The 17,175-nt window shown below is 40.1% G+C and overlaps 1 protein-coding gene across 2 annotated transcripts in view; it reads left to right on the top strand.

Moving 5' to 3' along the window:
* LOC132994606 (cadherin-18) overlaps positions 1-17,175 on the top strand; it is a 190,061-nt gene that overhangs the window by 117,484 nt on the left and 55,402 nt on the right. For both annotated transcript variants that reach the window (XM_061065085.1, XM_061065084.1), the window contains exon 3: positions 15,249-15,543. In XM_061065085.1, coding sequence (XP_060921068.1) covers positions 15,249-15,543 — 295 coding nt within the window. The remainder of the gene's footprint in view (positions 1-15,248; positions 15,544-17,175) is intronic.

Raw genomic sequence — 17,175 nt, 5'->3', positions numbered from 1 at the left:
TTTGGTTTTGTGCTCTTCGGCGCCAACCAGAGGGTCTGTGAGTGCAACTGCACTGTCGTAAAACACACTAAGTCTCGCTACGCCTCCCAGTAGTCAACATGCATGTCCTCTAAACACTCACACACTCTCATACACAGGTTTTGTTATAGAGCAGTGGTTCTCAACTGGTGGGTCTGGACCCAAAAGTGGGTTGCGGGGCCATGTCTAGTGGGTCGCAAATGTGTGCCTGTAAAACATTTATTTTTTTGGCAAAAAGTCTATGAAGTGAAGTGCCAATAGCCTAGCGGGGGCTATAGTCCTTTTCACAGTGACTGTGGGTTCAAATCCGACCTCGGCCCTTTGCTGCATATAATACCCTACTCTCTGTTCCCAGCATTTCCTGTCTCTCTTTATCTGTCCTATCAAATAAAGATATATAGTCCCAAAACATAACTTCAAAAAAAAAAAAAGTCTATGAAGCTCTTTTTTGACATATTATATTCCTTGTTCTGTCAATTTTTTTTTACTATCTTAGGTCTGAACTTCACAATTTCTCATGACATATTAAATCTGATTGGTGGAAAAATATCAGATGTTTGGGTTTCAATTCTTCATAAAGGAGTTGGTGGTGGGTCCTCGGGCTAAAGACCGGTTGAGAACCACTTTTTTAGAGTGTCAAAACATGCGTCCAGTTCTCTTGCAGTGCAAATGCAGCACGCAAGTAGTGGTGTTTCAAAGGCTTTTGTACTGGTAGCATTATATGATAGGGGATAGTTGTCCATTGAGACGCGCTTCCCCTGGAATCTCCAATTAAAGGGCATTTGACTGGGCATACCGATATCCTCTGCTGTCATTTTTGGCTATGGTAGCATTTTTCGACAATGTAACACGTCTCGACATAACACCAGTTAAGACATTGTGAAAATCCAAATAAACTGAATATGTCCAGTATCAATTCAGTCTGGCATCTTCCACTTTTGATTTTGGTTTTCAGTTGACAGTTTTGTCTTGTTTGTATCGGCCAGCGATCTTGGCCAGGTCCTAGGTTATAAACTCAGTGACATTGTTAAATAAAATGAATTTCTAAAGTAGAAGTACTGTATGTTATTGGTTTTGGCAGTTAGACATTTTCTGTGCACATTTTGCCAATACTCTGACATAAAACGACAGCACAGAGTGACTTCTGGGAATAAGTGAAGCGGCCAGTCTGTCAAGAACATATTTAATCCCCCTGAGGTATCCCGTAATCCCCAGTGACACCTTTCTGTGGGGCTGAGGCATTTGGGAAATGGCAGCTTTGTGCATGAGTGAGACGCAAATGCGTAGTTGGGGACGGGGCTTGTCCAGATCCGAGACAGGAGACAACCCTCTATCCCGACGGGAGGTGTGAATGTCCTCATGTCAATCAGCTCAGTGTGCTGCTTTGAAGTATAGTAAGGCAGGTTGCAGACTGGATGGTAATTTTCAGAAGACGATGCAAATCCCTGAATGAGTTTGAACTGCATTGAACTGTCTGCTGCAACTTAGTTGGAGGACGGAGTGCAGCTGTTGGATGAAAAGGAACAAATCCTTGGGTGGAAATCCTTGAATCAAATCATCATTGGGTGGTCCGGCTGCTGCTTAAAATGTCCAAAAAAATTGAGGTTTTTGACAGAATGGGAGCTTCAACCAAAGCAGGGAGGACTACCCCTCTCGGTTATGCTGTGTTCATTTGCAGAGCAAAGTAGGAACCCCCATAGAAAGGTGCCTAAATGTTTTATTCATGCAACTAAAAATGGATTGTGTGGTGACAGAACCAGGCAACTGTCTTGTCATATGTACAGTAATAGCTCAACAGCGTGAGTGCGAGGGGGAGGGGAATAAGGGTTTGTCTTTTTTCTTTTCTTTTTTTAACATAAAATTGCTTTTCGCCCACGCTTTGCAAAGCAGGGAAAAGAGAGTACAGTTTTGGAATCTTTTCAGTGTACAACTAGTGAAGTGTAACATGAAATAACAAGGAACATTTCACAGTCAGTTTTATATTATTACTTCCCTGCAATGGTTGGAAAGAGGAAGTGCCTGAAAGTAACAGAAATAATACTTATTAAACTGAGAATTTTCTGCGAATGAGGCGGAAAATCTGTCTAATTTTTTATACCTTGTGGATGTAGAAAGCATTATATTTTTATTACATTCAGTCCACTTTTAAAAACTGATGAGCTCTCTAAAAAGATGTAATAAAGTAGTTACACCTAGAGCTCAAGTAAAATGTATTTATTTTGAAATTGTATCAAATATAATTCTTTCATATAAGAAACCCCCCTTAATTAAAAAAAAGATTAGAAATTTCCCAATGTTTTCTACATGAAATAACACAGCAATATTGAGCAAATCTGCATTATTAAAAAGTCCCAAAACCTTGTTTCCCAGGTGCTATCAACACATGCATGTTCTAATCTAGCAGCCATATTTGACAAGTGATCACATATTTTTGCACATGGGAAATTTAAGAAATGTTGTCTGACAAGTGACTGAAATTAGCATTCATTTTCTCTCTTTTTTTTTTTTTTCTCAGAAGTTGGGACACCTAAACAAGCTATCAGTGGACCCAGAAGTGACATTAGTGTTCCTTTTGAAGTTAATTACCTGGCCAGCTGATAAATATTGGTCCAATATTAAGTCCAATTTGAGCTTTGTTTTGGTCTCCACCTACTCCTGTGAAAGTTACCCAACTCTTTGGCTCACATGTGCTCAGCTCTTCTCACAAACTAGCTGCTGATTTTAGTGCTGAAAAGGGAGGTATAGTGTGGGATATTCACCAACAACTAAGTTGTGATACTTGTAAAAAAACAAACGATATTGGAACCTGCCTCGATACCACAGCAACAAACGTAGAAGCCCTAGGGTAATGTATTGTTTTTTTGTTGCTAGAAATTTCAAGTGAACTCCTGCACACTGTCTAAATTGCCAACGTATTTGTGCAATCAAGACATTGCACCCTATTTTCTCCCAGCAGCCATTGGTTTTCAAAAAATCACTAATGATCTTATGATACTTTAAACATTGGATTTTAGAGTTTTAAAACATGGTATTGAATAATTTTTCTTATAAAGAGATTGATGAACAGAACCTTAACCACACTTAACCACAAGTTGTGCTCTTTCAAACAAAAGCAATACTCTAATGACCCTAAAACAGCCTTGTGGAGTATAACCGAGAAGTGGACATTTGATTTGGATGATAATTCAACACAGAGTTGAGTTATTTAATCCAATGTTAATGAAACAATATCAGTGAGTGCAGCTTTTGAACAAGGAATGGTGATACAAATTGAGTGCAATCGATATATCCTCAAGGTATACCTTTAGAGTATAGAATGTGTGCACATGTGTGGCAAAGACATATTCATTGATTTTTCTTCACCTTCATTTAGGACAATTCAGATCAACCGCCTTTGTTTGAAAAGGCTCATCGTTATCCGCACAGGGATCGAAATGTAGCTGTATAAACACGTCCTTCATACTGTCACTCTTACACCGAACAAAAGATGATGAAAAAAAAAAAAGTACACTCAGCTGAGTGAAAAACAGTTCAACTTCCATTGATTCAGCAACTGCTGGAAATAACCCTTGACTTCCTACTGTCTGTGCAGGCATGCATAATTTTCTAAAGTGCATTCCCCTGTCCTACAACGTCTAACATATTAGCACCATTTAGACACTTGAGACCAAACCTTTTGCCTTTACTCACTTCCAGAACACAGAGCATAAATATATATGTTTTGTCCAAGCCGATGTGCTGACGGTTTAATTTTTGTCTCTTTCAAATATGAAATTTTAGCTCTAGTTAGAGGCAGAGCCATTAAATAAGTGTCAGAGTTGCTTCCGGGGCCTCTAATAATCTCATTACTGTACATCAAGAAGTCAAAGACCCTGCTGGGAAGACAACGATTCATTCTCTATCTCCCCGCAGATGTCAAAATAGAGGACAACGATGAGGGCGGATCGCAGAGATGTGCATCAGCGGCACGTCCTCAACCCGCCCCTCATCACTGTCTCTTGATGTATGGTCATTAGGCGGGAGCTCCATCATCAGGCTTTACTGTGACTGTTACAAATCAATCGAAGAGAAAGGTGGGGGGGGGGGGGGGGGGCTCGGAGGAGTCGATTGGGAGGGGAGAAAGGCCAAAATGGGGTGATCATCAGACAATCAAGCACGCCGACATAAGAAGTGATTAAGTCCTCTTGCGTGAAGTTAAAGAGGCGAGATTTAATCAAAAACTAACACACCCCCGCTTCTGCTAATTGCAAATATGAAGCAAAGGCACTCATCACCAGCCAGGGAGTGTGTCCTGTTCATGTCTCCTTCTTTTAACCCCCCCCTCCTCCATTTTCTTCCATTACCTTGAACGTCGTTGATGGAATTCGTAATCTGCACCCCCAACTCTGAACCTTCAACTCCAATGTCTGCAAAAGAAAGGCTTACTTCCAACATCAGAGCGACACAGTTGTGGTGGATTTTTTGGAACAAGGCGGGGTTCTTTTGTGTCTTTTATTGCTCTTTAAAGGCTTTATATGCGATTTTTCACACTTAAATATAATATAAATCAAGTATATCCTCTGAAAATAACTCTGTGAGTCATGACTGTCTACAATGGGTGTAACACCCGAGTCCCACTGTCTGTGATGTTTTCAGAGTTTTCAGAGTCCTATCTTCACTTTGTTTACATCGCCTGGACGGCCGGCTGACTCCTCCCCTCACGTTTAAAAGTTGTTTAATTGAGGGACTAGAGAAAAGAAGAATAACATACTGTACTCACTGCTTAACTGTGTTTGCCGGCCGTCACCTAACCGGAAGGTTAGGGGTGCGATCCCCAGCTCCTGCAGCCACATGTCCGATTTCTCCTTGGGCAAGACTAAAGACACCAAGGTTGCTCCTGCGACGGCGTATGAATGTGTAAGAATGGGATTAGTTACTTCTGATGAACATGTAACATAGCAGCATCCGCCATCAGTGTATGAATAGGTAGGTGTGACCTTCGGTGTCAAAGTGCTGTGAGTAGTCTAGAGAAGACTAGAGAAGCGCTATACAAGCTCAAGTCCATTTACCATACATGGTCGTTTTTTTTATCCTGGAGTATTTACGGCCAAGTGTAAACTCTGGTTAGACCTGCTATATGTGTCAGGTGTCTTGAGATAACCTTGGTTGTGATTTGGCACTCATAATTGATGAATTTAAGTGATGTTAATGCTCTTTGTCCTTCTTCAGTGTATTTTTTTTTCTCCTTGCCTACATGTGGTTTGGTTAGCTTGTCACACAAACAGCTCGTAGAAATGTCCTTCAGAGGATTCCTTCCCACTGTTATGCTGTGAGTACATTTCACAGCCTGTACTTTTCACTCGCTACACACACAGATAAACCGGGAAGGTGAGCCTGCAGTACAGCATGTACAGCTATTTGTAGCCTCGTGCATCTATACAAATTTACTCTCCTCGGCTGTAGCCCGTAGGCCCTTTACGCTGTGTCATAAATATGATGTCTCACTGAAAGTTTCACTCGCCGCAAAATGGATTGTAAATCAGCATCACATAAATCAGCTGAAATGTAGCCGGTGTGGTTGTATTTTGACATATTTTATGCCTGGTATCAAGTTTCATATAATAGTCACATGTAGAGATTTATTTCACATCATCTTGTCCCTACACCAGAGAGTTATTGTTCTCGTCCCACACAGATCTTAATGAGTGGACATTATATCAACAAAGCAACGTTCTTTCATTCAAGCAGACAGTAAACAAAGCTAGCTTGGCACATACATTGTGTGGATCTGCACAATGAATACGACCAAGCCATTACAAAAGGGCATGTACCAATAATGCAATCCAACCAGGCACATACATTATCTGGATGTGTACAATGAAAAGGACAAAGGCAGCACTGAGAGAAAAAGGAGTAGGGGAGCAAATGGATGAAGGTCGGACCGTGTATAAACTCTATTAGGAGGGAACTCTATAGAGCGTTTCCTATTAGACTCTGTTACTTGCCATGTGCTCCTTTTAGGGAAAGTTTTTCCAAGATTTCCCATGCTCCATTAAAGTCATTTCCTACACTCTACCTTGCGAGGTAGAGGTTTTTTTTTTGGCTAGGCATTGCCACATCATGTGGACAGTCAGTCAGCTATATTTGCTCTCCAAGAGAAAGAAATTGGCAGGGCTAATATTTGGCATGGCGGTGATGTCTCGAGTAAGACTTGGCTTGCCGTTCTATTTGTCCACAAATGGAGACGCTAAATCTTCTTTTATCTGCCTTTGGTGCATTTTTTTTTTGCTCTTGTTGGGTACACATTATTTCAGAAGTTTTTTTGCAAAAGCTGTTCAGAGAAGAGTTAAGAACTTCTGCTGAAACATTTTTGGTTGTTGTATTTGGTCAATGTCAGATTATTGTTTTGCTCCCGATCTCTATAAGTAAAGGTTTTTAAATGATGCCTGGATATTCCAAGGAATGTGAACCAACATGTTATCTGTTCTCATTACGGTTTATTTCCATGAAAGAATAACCAGGTTTATACATCGTCCAACAGTGGTAGTCGTCATTTTAGAATATCTCTGCTTACTTTATATATATCTATAAACAAGGACAAGAGGTGGAGCTGAGGTGGGCCTTAAGCCTCCTCAAAAACAGCTACAGCATGGCCTTCTGTCTCTCAGCCCAAACTAAAATAACAAAACCCAGCCATCTAGATATGCTTGACTATTAACAGTAAAATAAAAATGGGGTCCTCAAGTTCCTCATCATGCTGGCCATAGGGTGTGTACCCCTGCCTCTCCTACCTGGCTCCTCTAAATACCACCCCTCCTTCTCCCTGTTGCTTTCAGGTGTGCAGCAGGTAGAGGGTGAAACAGTAAGAGAGTAACATCTCAAGTTTACACTTGTGACCCATTCACTTTAAAGTATTACCCAGCATTGGTTCTTAAGTTGAAAGCACTATGTCATGTTTCAGAAACAATATTGTCTGCTTGGGGGATTGCTTTTGTTCTCCAATCTATTCTCTCTTTGTAAATGAATTAGACACCTGACAAGCGATAGGACGGAGCCAAAAGTCTGTTTAGCTGTGAGCACCAATTAGCTCGTAACACAAACAGTTTAAGGCTATACTCTCAAAATGAGCCCGCCGAGCCCAGGCGGTGAAATCACGTAGCTTGTTGACAAAAGAAAGTGAAGAAGAACACACTTTCTCTCAGCTTGCGTCTCTGGGTATATGATGAAATTATGAGCGTGGTTCTCCTCGAGATTGGAGTGTTTTTCGCCGGCGACTTTAGAGCCCCAGACTCTGCTGATCTCTTTAAACTCCTCTGAAATGCATTGCCAGCTGCCAGCCGCCAGCAGCATGCCAGTCATCTATTCCACCGGTCTTTAATAAAGTCGTCCATAGAGACAGAGATATAAACACAATCCCTTGTTTTGATGCCCTGTGGAGGGAAAGGATTCCTCTTCAGTCTTTCGGTGAGGAGATGACAAAACAACAAGGTTACAGAGGTCAGAGTTTCAACCACCGCATGACGTCTCCCTGGAATTCATTGCTCACAAATTTCCATACATTTCTGTTCAGTTTTCATTGCTTTGACAGGACATTTCTGCCCTTTTGCCCCCCCCCCCCCCCCACCCTCTTCTCTTTGGGATTGCCACATACAGGTCTTATTTATGTGAGACTCTTATCAAGCCTGCTCTGTGGTTTAACAAATTGACACAAATTACATTAAGGCGGGCAGCCATGAAATTTTCTGTGTGATCAAAATAAATGAAGTATAAATAAAATATTTCAACCCTGAAGCTGGAAACGCAAGAGCAGCACCCTCTGCAGAGAAATGGAGCCCCTTATTTGAAGTCATGAGTTGGAAATATGCCCCAAGCCTAGTTTGGTACACTCAGCTGTGACTAAGAAAATATGGAATATGGAAATCTGTGAAACTGTCCAAACAGCAGCGAGGGATTCCACAGAAAGTCGTCATCTCCAACTGTCGTTTTTTGGGTATCATGAAACAGTCACAGATGGTTGGTAAATACGAAAGTTGTGTGCAGTTGACTTAAATCCAGAAGGAATACAGTATCAGCATAAGATGTATCAATATTGGTTGTTGCATGTTTTATTTTTTCCCATTATTGAGGCTGCAGCTGATGGAAGTCATTTGAACTAACTTGCCTATTCTCATGAAATGGGTACAGTGAATGTTTTTACCTGCTGGCTCAACGTAATACTGAGATTGTAACATTTGGTCCATCCAAAATAGAGCTCAACAGGGTGGTTCCAGAAGTCAAAATCCCATTCATTTTCCCCATAGCCGGCTTTGACTAGCCCTAATGTCAGAACCATCCAAGGTAGACCACGAGCAACCTGAGTGTGATATCAGCCTTGTTTTAAGAAAAGCATGGTTTATTCGCAGTATCGGGAAAAATAACTACACTACCCATAATCCTAGAGTGCTACAGCAATGTCTGATTGGTGGAGCCCATTGTTACTATGGCAATGTTTGCCTCCCAGCAAAATTCGGCTATCAGCAACTATCATTAGATCTAGAAGTAGATACTATATAGTTTTCTGCCTATGGGGTTTGTTAGCACAATAATAAGTATTTTGTCAATGCCTTTATAGATCCCCTATTCTACTCACTTCCACCTTTTTATGTTTTCCTATAGAGTAGCTTTGCATGCTTTTACTTGCACACTTTTTTCCGATTGGCCAGCTCTCTGTGGAAGCCTTCTAGGGGGCAGAATGCTGCAGGGCTGCCAGGGGAGAGCTGATCTCCAGGGTTTGGAGAAGAGAGCCTATGTAAGAGGTTTGAACGGCCTTTGTAGATGCTTGAAGCTGTCCCGTGTAAAATCTGGGTGTCTTACTAGGGGACTATTGGGTGACTTGCAGAACAAGCCATTTACCACATGATCTGAAACTTTGCCCATGTTTAGTATGGACACCCAGCATTGTAACAGTATTTTTGAGTTATAAAATGAGGCATTGTTCTATTGTAACAATGTAGGACACGTTTAATTGAGAATGTGTTTTTCTTAAGATAGATATCTAGAGACTTGAACATCCTTGATCATAAAAATGAAAAGATCAATACTCATATCAAAGCCTGCGTCCTCATGGCTCTATAACTGTCTCTTCTGATTTGAATATTGAGTATCATGTTGTTTCACTCTCAGCTGGCAAACGCTGCAGTATTTTCACTGATGTTTGCTTAATGGCCCAAAACCTGTTGACACGTTTATCACCCATAGATTTTGGAAGGCAGTAGTCGCCATATGCATCATTGGTTCACACTTTGCAGGGCATGATTTATTGGCTCCTGCAAAGAAAGTCAATGGCTAAATTAACACTTCGACTGGAGGCGTAATTTCATTTATGAGCTCAAGTTGTAGAGGGCTGCTGGACAGAAGTGGATTTATCCTGGTTGTACTTATGGAAGTGGTCAGTTCTTAAGTAATAACTCTGGTTCTCTGCATTTAAATGATCACAATTTGAAGGTGGGATTTCTCGTCATCTATTTTTAAATGTCTTCCCTGCATTAAATATTCAAAGAAGGTGGGCCAAACCGTGTCAACACAGTAATTGGTTTCATCGACTCTTCCATTTGATGTGTAAATATGTTCTGTTTTCTTGCTTTGAAGGTTGGGTTTCATATTAGTACAATCTAGCAACTGATTAACCACCTGATTCAACAAGATCTTTGACTCTCCATCTAATTACAGGCCTGATATTTACCACAGAAAGGACAGCCGGCTCTCATCAGAGTCAGGCCTGCAATCAGCGGCAGCTTTCTAATTACTCATTTATTTGCCGGTTCCAAGTTTTGATTAGACGTGGCCCGAGGACCTGGGTTGTTCAACTTGTTAAACTACTTGCCTGTAAGGGAGAAACAGATCACACAACTCGTAACTGTCAATATGCATCTTTACTGCACAACCATTCATGATGCATCGCGCTTTATTACATCCTCAATTTCTGTATTACTGCATATGCTGTTCAATAAATCTGAACTGTTTCATTTGGAAAGTGCTGATCAGACCACGAAAATCTATTATATTAGATGCTGCATCGTTTCAGTAGAATCAGTGTGACCCACCTCTGTCCATATTTATTACAAAAACAGAACATAACTCCTTGTGTAGGTCAATGTAAGTGTGCTGAAAAGTACATAAATAAGGTTTCCCCCAGTTGCTTTGTGGAAACAACTTTGGACCAATGACAGGACTTGGGAAACGTATTTCACGTGAAGAATTAGCAAACAAATTAGGGATACGTTTGTATATTAGTTGTATATAATTGTGAACATTTGTTAGAATCATTTCTTAACTAATAGAAAGAAAAAATGTGACATAGGGGTAGGGCTATATAAGTTTTACATATTTTTCGGACACTGTTACTTTTGTCTGTTTTTGTCTTTATTATCTAATTTCAAATCTTGTTTCGAAAAATAAAGTCATTCATTAATTCCTTGAATTGAATTTGCTGATGTCTACAGACTGTATTATGGAGGTTTAAGCAACCAATTGTCATCACAAGCTGCTGGCACTGGCAATCCTTTATGACCTATTTTTTATGTTAAAGTCTGAGCCCAACCCATGTAAAAAAATAAAATATAAATAATAAAATGCTGGCCTTTTTTTTGCAATTTGTAGAGCAGATCTGTGTGCCACATATACTGTAAGCACTACTTTACTCCACTTGTGTGAGGTTTAGCAGCACAGTACAGCCAGTTTTAGTCTGAAGATTTAACAAAGGGAGTTAATATTGTTCTAGGAATAATCAAAAATTAACTAAATGCTGCAGCAGCTCTGGTACAAGACATTTTTTTTTCTCCAAACTCTTGATCATAACCATGCTTTGCCTCAGTTCATCCATGTAGAATCATCCACATCTGCACCAGGACGCTCCACAGATGTTGATGACATTTTCTCATCTCCTATCCCTGCACAGGAAATATAAACCTGTCTTATCAAGGGTCAACTACAGCCTGTGACACCACTATGTTTCATCTAAATTGTTATGTGCACCCAAGTCTTTTGCTTCTTCTATTCCAATTTGCACTTTGTTGTTGACTCCAGTGATTGTAAAACCCCTGAGCTTTACTGTAATTAAGGCAACACGAGTTAAATTCATTGACTTTTCCGACTGCCCGTGCATCCTAAAGAGGTATGCAGATTGTCCAGTCATGTCATGTCTCCCGGTAGAGATGTCTGACGGATGTCCAGCAGAGGATTAGCAGCGGTGAGACGGTAATCAATTATGTAACAAACAGACAAGGGATGGATGTGTGCTGCATGGTTTGGTCAGTAATAGGTACGGTGTGTAATGCTCAAGTCTGATGATTGATTGCTTCTAAATTTGGGTTACTGTGAAAGCATATTTCTTTTCTTTTATCTCCGGTCTGCTCTCCTCTCAAACACTGTAGCTGTGGCCTAATTCAGGGACTGCAGTAATCAAAACATTACGACTAAATCAGAACATTTGTTCGGCCTGGTTCTTTTGCAAGCTTTGCAGGAGGAACACCATGTTGTTCCTTACACACATTGGAGTTTAGGTTTGGGGACAAGATAAAAAAAAAAATGAATATGTATGCATTTGTACTTTTGGCATCAGTTCTTATCAATAAGAGGTAACTTAACAGTGGCGGTTCTAGACCACTTTTACTGAGGGGGCCAAACTGGGGCCAATTGTTTTCTCAGAGGGGAACATTAAACCCAGGTGAAAAATAGACAAAGATGATCGCTTCAAATATATATATATATGTATATATATATATATATATACATATATATAGCTCCGGTCTATATATATATATATATATATATATATATATATATATATATATATATTATGCCAAATAATAGCGCACATCTTTAAATACAACAACATTAAATACCATGATTTATATTTGTTTCAGTAACAGTATTTACTACTAGATTGTGAGTCAAATACTGTGTATGTGTTATTAGGGGGGCTCTTCCTTTTGGAGGGGTGGCCACAGGGGGGGACCAAGCTCAGCGTTACAGGGGCACAGGCCCCTGTTGGCCCCTGCCTAGAACTGCCCATGTAACTTAACTGTGAGTTAGGATACATTTGTTATTAGCTTGAAGATTAGCTAACATTTAAACACAGTAGTAGTCGTTTCTGGACCATAAAAGGACCAAGATTTAAATGAACTGGGAGCAGGTAATCAATTTAAATGAGGAAATAATGCCTCGCTGGGGAACGGTCTAATTGCTGGTGATTGAACCTTTGTGTTGTGCAATCTCTGGGTTTTATGTATGGTGATGTTTCGGGTGATAAACTTGGTTTGTGGTTTTCCCATGCATTCGTTGGCATCCTAGACTGTATTTAAAAAAAAGCACTGAGCAAAAGACCCCTCAACAAGCCAGCTGGTTAGGTTAGCGTCACCAGCGAAACATGGCAGCGCCCGTCGCGGGAGTATTCCAGCTTCAAATCGCTACAACGGAAGGAGACTGAGAAGTGCTGTCAATTGTATTATACTGGTTGGCACATTTTTGGCTTAGTTAATATACTTCAGATTGATCTATTCCATTATGTATTGTGGTCTGCTTTTGGGAGTTTTTTATAAATTGAATTTTATAAATTCATTGCAAAACAAGTTTGTTTTTTTAAAGTTGCATAACTATCACAAAGTCGTGTTGGTCATTGATTCACATCGGACCCTTACATTTCGGGTTGTTTCTGAATTATTTTCTTAGCAATAGCATTTGGGAACCATTGCTTAATCAACCACCCCCTGTGCTCTGTGTATTGCCAGGTATTACAATGACCAGTAGCTTTTGTCTTTTGTACAAAGCAGCCTCCATACATGAGACGTTACATCTGCACCTCGTTATCCATCACTCTTGCCTGAAATGAATGTTGACATCTGAACCCTGCGATTATGGAAACTCAGTTATTTGCAAAAGTCCCACTCTTTCCCAAGGCCTCCTTTCAGAAACCTAGAAAGCTATGTCCTTTTCAGAGTATAGTACCACTTATTGTGCTTTGAATTGTCTTACTTTGTTACATAACCTGCACATATTTTAATTTTCGTTTGGAAATGAACAGTCAGGGTGTAGCAGATGCTGCAACGTTGAGTGTTATAACCATGAGTCAGATGACTCATATCCCTTCCTGTTCATTATTCTCAATTTGTGACTACTGTTTCCATGTGTCTGTGTTGGTCATATTTTTTTATTTTTTTCAGATCAGGCCTAGAAATACTTTTGTTTTATTTTTTTATTGTTTTACCCACTGCTCCTGCGGTTCCATCTTGGACTATTTGGACTCTTTTGAACTTCTTTTAGATGTCGAATTTGTCTGCGAACAAATGCTGTTAATTGGCATTCAACAAATAAATGACTCTCCTGAGTGGCATCGCCGTAGTTGTAATTCATCACGTCCCTTTAGATGCCGTTTTCACATTATTTTTAGTCTTTCCCTCGACATAGAAGTTCTTTGCAAAGCTGTTTCTATGACATGCATGCTTACACAGACAATCTAATTATTATCATGTAAGGAAGAGTGCCATGCTATCCCTTTACAAACACACCATGAATTATTTATTATCTCAATGTATGTGTAGCTTACGGCCTCTCTGTGTGTGTTTTGCATCTTGTTCCAGATGAGCCTGTGCTGCGCTTTTTTTCTCAATTCAAAGGTTGATGTGCATCTGCATTTAAGAACAGCTACAGTACAATACCACCAGTATATAAAGTGCTGCCAATGCAAAATGGAAATGTATTATGCTGTTATGTTGGGCTGTTATATTTCCCTGGGGGGGTGACTTAAAAAAAAAAAACGTGAGTTTCTTAACATGTTTTATTCATGTGTGAAAATGAAATTGTTTAAACAACGACGTCACCATTCCACCATTGTAAGGCAATTCAGAGGTATTGGAAGATGTCTTCATAAAGTTTAAAAGTGCGACCCAGCTGAGCAATCGGCATGAAAAGTCTTAATCCTCTTGGTGTCAATTATGGCTGAACAAGTGGCTCATTTTTTTTCTCTTTCATTCCTCTCTCTCTCTCTCTCTCTCTCTCTCTCTCCTGGTGAGAAAGAGGCAGAGCTCCTTCATCTGAGCTGTGTTATAAGGATTTCTCCAAAAACTTTAATCTCCAAAGATGCATTTTCTTTAGTGCAGCTTGGGTACAGCTGAGCCTGAGAGAGAATTATTGAATAATGTAGTGTCTGAGATGGATGTTGGGAGCTTTTTGAAGCTGGAGCAGGCTGAGGACCTCAGTGTAGTGCAGTAATGACGCAAAGGTTACTGCTATATAAAGAGTTTTTTTTTTTTACTTAAGAGGCATTAGCAGAAAGAGTAGTTCTGATGTTTATTTTATTCTTATAAAATCTTCATATAAAGAGCAGGGCTGCACGTATTGTTCATTTTCATCCATTTTGAAATTGTGTTTCATGATTCAGACATCGATTGATTTCTCATGTGCGTAGGCTGTTGTCCTCAGGGTGGGCGGCCAGGGCTAGTGTCTAACGCTCTACTATCTATTGTCCTGTCCCAATGAATGCATTGCAAAGTCTTTTAAAACGGTTAGAAAATGTCCTAAATCTTTAGCTAATATCACCTTCTTTTTTCTTCTTTTTTATCAGTCCAGTACCCCAAAACAATCAACTTAGAGTCACATAAAAAGAAAAATGTTGCAGGTTGTTGCAACTTTACAATGGGGCGAAAATAGTTCAGTCTGTCGGAACTCGGGCTGGTAACCAGAATCTTGGTGTCCAAGTCAAGCTGTGGACCAAAGTATCGAAGTTGGTATGGTTGCTGGAGAGGTGCCAGGTCACTTCCCGAGTACTGCCCTAGTACACTTGAGCAAGGCACCAAACCAACAGCTCTGGTGCACTCCATGTGTAGCATCTCTCCTTTAATGCATGTCCACAGTGTGTAATTTGGGCCTAAGTGTGTTCGAAGTATGTATCTCAATAAGAGTGTAACACCAGAGTATGTAAAATTAAAAAAATTAAAATGTAATGATTTTTGTGTAATACCATAACAAAGCCTTTTTTTAGCACAATATATGATTGGTTGACTGAAATAGTAACCAACCAATTATTTTGAGTTCTAATAATCTTTGTAAAAGAAGTCCCTTTGAATATATTTCTCCTCTACATCATTGCACCGAGGCCAGTGAAAATTTAGCAAAACTTGTTTGAAATCCTGAATCCTGAAAACAACCGTAAGAAGTCATTTTGGCAGTGTACCATTTCCTGCATTCACACAACGTCTGTCTGCTCTCCCTTGCAGCTTCACTCCAACTCAGATAAAGGCGACGGATCCGTCAGATACATCCTGAGCGGGGAAGGAGCCGGGACTATATTTATCATCGACGAAGTGACAGGAGATATTCACGCCGCGAAGAGCCTGGATCGGGAGAGGAAAACGCATTATGTCCTGCATGCACAAGCCTTGGACCGCAACACGGAGGAGGCCCTGGAACCAAAGTCGGAATTCATCATCAAAGTACAAGACATCAATGACAATGCACCCAAATTTCCAGATGGACCCTTTGTAGCGACGGTGCCTGAGATGTCTGAATTGGGTGAGTAATGCTACAATTTCAAATGAACTGTCAAATGATTGCTCTCTGCTGTCCTAAGCAGTAAGCCTTCACCTGAGTGGGTTGAAGCAGAAAAAACTGTCTGGGCTTGAGTTATTTTTGTTTTATTTTGAGCTATTTTTCCTGCATGTAATCCTTTTTTAGCCCTGCGGTGAAGACAAAAAAATGTAATGGTGAGACCTTCAATTCTACATCTTGTGTATGTTTCCAATCAACTCATGACCAAGTAATGCTGGGACACGGTTTACAGGAAGGTGTTAGGATGAACAAACATGATCAAACATGCTATTACCCCATGCTGCATTCTGCTTTGTCCTCTCTGGATAATGTTCTCCAGAATGTTTGATCTTCTGTAAGCCAGCCGAGTCCTCTTTTTCATCTTTGTTTTCTGGTTGCTGTGATGGCTTCCCGAGTGGGCAGGTCTTTATAAAGCACTCAATAATGCCTCCACAGCAATCCCCGCCATCGAGACTGTGGAGTCCTTCACATCATAGAGGAAAGAAAAGCCTCTATCCACCTCCTCAGAGACAACCGCTCTTCATACGCCCAGCATCATGTGGCAAAACATCTATTTTTTATTTCTTTATTGTACAGTTCTGTTTTTAGCCTGGGTGAACAAAAGCCACCCTTTTTCCCAGTCTGGTGTATTCTGCCTCAAAGCACAACAACCCCAAAGTACTGTGCTAAAATATTTCACAGCATCCTTCAAGACATATGCAGGTTGTCCAAAATGTAGCCAAACTGCTGTCAAAGCAATTTTGCTTGGAATTTACTATAAAATAGTGAATATGTGACGCTGACAGTTTGTTGAAAACATTCCATTTAAAGCTGTCTGTCTAAAATAATATTTTCTGTTGCTGCAAAGGAGGTAGGAATACTTATTAGGAAATGTCGTAAAGAGGGAAGGAATGCCTTCATTGGTTTCTTGCGGCAAGAAGATGGAAATGTGCAAGACTGATAAAATATGCAAACCCCGATAGACCTGTAGGCGCCCTCTTTATAAACAGTCAATATCTCCCTGGTTGGATTCATGAATATTCATGAACAGGCATGCCTGACACACATACAACTTCACCAGTCAGTATATTTGTTTTTCAGTTTGATGTGTGAAGTGCATGTCTTAATTCTGAGAGTACTGCCCTGTGAGAGCTAATGAGTTATGCATGATGTTTTCTAGCTTCTTAATCATTTTATTTAAGGTCGTGTTTGAAGGAGACAAAGGTGCCGTTTGTAGCGTAGGACAAAAATATAAAATAACCTGATAAAAGGTTTTTTTTCCCCATGAGTGTCAGTCAGTAGTTGACTAGTCATGCAAGTTCATGATTAAACATTTCAGCCCTATTTCCTCAATATTTGGGGTGTTGTATGATACGTGAATTAAGTCAGAATTTGGTGATTTACAAAACATTAAACCCCCACGTTTAATTGGAAATAGCACAAATGTCAAATGTATGAACTGAGAAATTACAATGTTTTTTTGGAAAGGTGTATGCTACATTTGAATTTGATGCAGACATGTTGCATGTTGATTGGACAGTTGCAACAAAGACTGGAAAAGTTGTGAAATGCCTAAAAAAACACCCAATGGAACAGCTCATGGTTAATAAGGTTAAC

Source organism: Labrus mixtus, chromosome 19 (genome assembly GCF_963584025.1).
Source record: "Labrus mixtus chromosome 19, fLabMix1.1, whole genome shotgun sequence".
Lineage (NCBI taxonomy): Eukaryota > Metazoa > Chordata > Actinopteri > Labriformes > Labridae > Labrus > Labrus mixtus.
The sequence above is the reverse complement of the archived record's forward strand: the minus strand, read 5'-3'. Positions and strand labels throughout refer to the sequence as shown.